The 4337-nt window shown below is 39.3% G+C and overlaps 1 protein-coding gene across 1 annotated transcript; it reads right to left on the reverse strand.

Annotated features, from left to right (window-relative positions):
• Window positions 1-135: 135 nt before the first annotated feature.
• LOC114684457 (trypsin-4-like) lies at window positions 136-3581 on the reverse strand. Its single transcript, XM_037204296.1, is given in 6 exon segments — window positions 136-285; window positions 806-848; window positions 850-940; window positions 1504-1757; window positions 2039-2174; window positions 3542-3581. Coding segments are annotated over 6 exon segments (714 nt in total).
• Between the last annotated feature and the right edge of the window lie 756 nt (window positions 3582-4337).

A 4337-nucleotide genomic window follows, 5' to 3' on the forward strand; every position in this document is an offset into this window, starting at 1 on the left:
TTCACCAATATAGGATGCAAGAATAAAACACTCACAGGTACAGAGCAGGAGAAAATGTATTTATTTTGACCTCATTTCAGGAGGGGAGGAAAGAGAAATGGACAAGGAACTGGTGATTCACATAAGGGAAGAAGCTCAGTTGGCAGCCATGGTCTCCCGAATCCAGCTCAGGTAGTTGCAGACCTTGGTATAGACACCAGGTTTGCCTCTCAGGGCACAGCCTGTACCCCAGGAGACAATGCCCTGGATCTCTCCATCGCAGATGACAGGGCCACCAGAGTCACCCTGGTCAGAGAGAAAAGACCATTATCACATGTTATGCTGATGTGAACAAATGGACTTCAAGAGGCTTTCCCCTTATCATGGCTCTAGTTGGCAATATTAATACCCTGAGAGCAATGCAGACTCCATGTCTATCGACTTGTCCATTTCCTTTCCTTGTTCACCATTTCTCCATAACTGTGTGCTTCCTAATTGACACACAAGGTCAGGAGAACCTGAGAGCTTCAGGTACTACTTTCTGTAATCCTTGCTGTCCTGCCAGAGTGGTCACATCCCATAAAACAGCTTTCAGAAATTTGTTTTTATGTGATATTTACACCACACCATCTTCTGTACATATTTTACCATTGAGCTTAATCATCAATATCACAATAAGAAAACCTGTTTGATCTCTTGTTTTTCATCATAGGCTTTGTATTCCAACATGAAATCTTCCAGACAAATGTACAGGCCTCTCAGCCAGGAAAAATATACAGAAGAGAATAGACTGCAAGTTTTGGGGAAGAACTCAAAGAACACTCACATCACAGGAGTCCTTTCCACCCTCAGGAAGCCGAGGCAGAACATTTGTTGGTGATCTTGCCTGGGTAGGAATTTCTGCACGAACTGGCAGAAAGAACAGGGGCTTCCAGACACTGAAGGATTTCTGGGTATTTGCCTGTTGTGAGCAAAAATGGAAGCTAATTGGACCATGAACTGAGGATCCAATTCAACTCTTGAAACCATGGACTGTATTTCATAGTTTAGCCCACATGAAAAGGGTATCTCTTGCCAAACATTTGTCATTTAAAAGTACTTTTGTTTTGTTTAGAAGGTGTTTGATTTTATAAATTTTAACTAACATGCTGTTCTTTTCATGACGATATCATCAATGGCTTAGATTTCAAATACTGAGACACGGTTTCCTCTAAGAGGTAGATACCTCAGGGAAAAACAAATACTTGGGCATCTCTTCTACTTCTCACTTGAACTTTCACTTCCTTCGCATCACTGATTACACCCACTACATACCTCAGCATCTTGCTAATAGCTCATTCTTATTGTGATTTCCACATTGTCTCAGAAAAGCAATCTTCTGGACTTCAGAGAGTATATTTCAACGTCACCCATGTTGAAAACTTTTGGGAGTATGGCTCCCAGTGAGTATTTGCGCAAGTGGCCACCAGTATACCTTTCATCTTTCACATTGTGCACATGGAACTTAGAGTCATTGACACTTACCTCCAAGGTTCACAGTGTTTCCCCAGCCAGACACAAGGCACTGAGCACCTGTAGATGGGCAGGATGTAGGCAGAGAGATTGTGGACACTTGAGAGTTGAGGGTGGCAGGTGACTTCAGTTTAATCAGCAGGATGTCATTGTCGACAGTGGTCTTGTTGTACTTTGGATGGCGGATTATCTTTTCTGGATCAATGAATTGCTCACCACCCTCAAGCACATGAATATTGTGTTCTCCGAGGCGAACCTGAAGGCTCCTGCATGAAAAGGTTAAGGATTTCTGAGTATCCCTGTTGAGCTGTTTCTCTTCCAAGTTCAAAAGTTCAGAGTAGAAGAACACAAACACCATCTTCTTAAACCATTTAGTCCAACAAGACTATGCAGTAAGGTAGTATTATGCCCTACCACCAATGTACAGCATAGAGGATTCCCTAGGGTGTGTCCTGTAAGTACAGATTTATAAAGGCCATCCCCTTGGAGCTGGTAAGAGAGGACTGATGGGCCTTAGATTACAGGAATTTGAGTATTGTTCCCTTACCTTCCCTTATAGCAGTGAGCTGCAGACAGTACCCATTGGTCACTGATGAGGGAGCCACCACACTGATGGCCATAGCCGTCATTCAAGGACACTTGGTAAGGAATGGAATGTTTTGGACAGCATAGCCTCCAATGATCTTGTCATCATCATCACCACCAGCAGGGAAAGCAACTGAGGAAGGAGTTTGATCATTAGCACAAGACTTGCCTCAAACTTTAGTCTTCTACATGATGTTTGTACAGAATGACATGTATCTTCCTGTTGAGTAACATATACTTGTAGTATTTTAAAGGTATCATTTCCTAACTTTAGCAATACTCTTTTGATATCACTGCTTATAGAATCTAAACATGAAAAGAATATCTTCACACATTTGCAATATGTGTAATCTATATGTGTATCTCTCTCTCCCTCCCTTTCTCCCCCCCCCCCCGTGTGGTGTGTGCTGTGTGTGTGTGTGTGTGTGTGTGTGATGTGTGTGTGCAGCATAGTGCCTTTGCAGAGGACAAAAACAACTTCAAGTGACCACTCCATCTGTTCATTGCATGTCTCCCAGCATCTTTCCTGGGTCCTAAGACTTAGGGGCAAGCACCTTTATATAAGGATCAATTTTCCAGGCCAGATAATGTACTTTAATCTATTTTTTAGTCTTCTTTATACTTAATACATACAGAGATTGAATGAGTTAATTTTTGTATACAATTTGTATACACCATTTAATCACCATCCTTTGATTTGCTTCCCAGAACTTCACTTTGATTCTAATTATCTACTGGACATATATCAATACATTTAGCATTTTTAATGAAGACTGCTTTCCTAGTTTTGGGAAAATAATATTTTATTATTCATACTGAATTCCATAATTTTTATATGCTTTATATAGATGATATCTTCCCCTAAGTTTTCTTATAGAGACCATAATCAATCTCTCTGGGATACATTCCAATAATTAAAATTAATGGTGATGTTTCCAAATATAAGAAAATTTACTAAACCAAAAGCCATTTAAATTGTAAGAATTTAGTTTTAAATTTAGAGATTTTGATAAAAAAAAAGAAATTTTTGTTCTTCATTATTGAATGACAGTATAATAAAAGACTGATTTCATTAGTAACAATTTTGAGAGACAGGGTCTAAGGTTTTTTAATCTGTGGGTAATAGCATATCTCTTGTAGTTATAATAACTCTGTGTAAATCAGCAGACCTTGATCTTCCATGGACTCTGGATTTAATTTTCTCACCATCTTCTTGGAGCAGACAGTTATTCCAGTTATTTACACTGCCCTATAGAGAGGGAAGGCACACACTGGTGTCACGTGTCCTTTCTTTTCCTGACTAAGCCACAGAACACATAAGTGTAGGAAATAGTGTTGATGGGTCACTTGAAGGTCCTTGCACATGGAGTATGTACTCAAAATGGCCTTTACTGTTTTCCCACCCACAAATCACAAACTTGCATGTATGATAGAATCCTTGTGAAACGTTCCTTTAAAGACTCACCAGCAGCTCCCAGGAAAGCAAAGAAGATGAAGATCTTCATGGCTTCTCTGTGTGTCTGGAGTAGGTACTAGGATGAAGGCTTTTCCTTCACAGCTATTTATACCTCTAGTTTTGGCTTCAACATCCAGGCCCACAAGTGCCAAAAAGGGTGATATCATTGAACACACAAAAACACAAATTTAGAGTTCTGTTCTATGATTGATGGAAGGTGATTCAGCATCAAGTTTCCACATCCCCTTTCCTCCCAGTTTTCCATAAAGGTAATGGGAATGGAGGTAACAACTCCAGCTGGTGGCTATGCATTCTTCTAGTAGGAAAGCACACTGTAAGAAAGACCAAAGGTCAGGTTCAAGGTTTCCAGAAATCTAGACACAATTCACAGGAACCCTGTTCCCCTGGGAACTTAGAAATGTGTCTTCTTTATAGTACAGCCTTGTGCATTTCACCTGCTGTGTTTAACTAATATTATGTCTTTTATGATTATATACTTTTTGTAAGGTTTGTTTTAGATTTCAATTTGATATTATCTTCCTATTCTTAAAAAACAACCTGTACTAAATAGAAAAAAAAGAACAAATTTGAAAACAATTGTAAGCTATTCCTTATTTTATTACTAAATAGAAAAAAATTTGAGAAACCACCCATTTCTTATGGATAGGGGTGTTGTTATTAGTAAATTATGCTAGTTAGGGAATAGAAACTTAAAGCCTGAGAAAAAGCTTCACCTGTAAGTATTCTGTTAGCTATTTTGTCATCACTGTGAAAACCATGGTACAGGAAACCGAGGAGTAATGGT

This window comes from Peromyscus leucopus, chromosome 3 (assembly GCF_004664715.2).
Source record: "Peromyscus leucopus breed LL Stock chromosome 3, UCI_PerLeu_2.1, whole genome shotgun sequence".
Lineage (NCBI taxonomy): Eukaryota > Metazoa > Chordata > Mammalia > Rodentia > Cricetidae > Peromyscus > Peromyscus leucopus.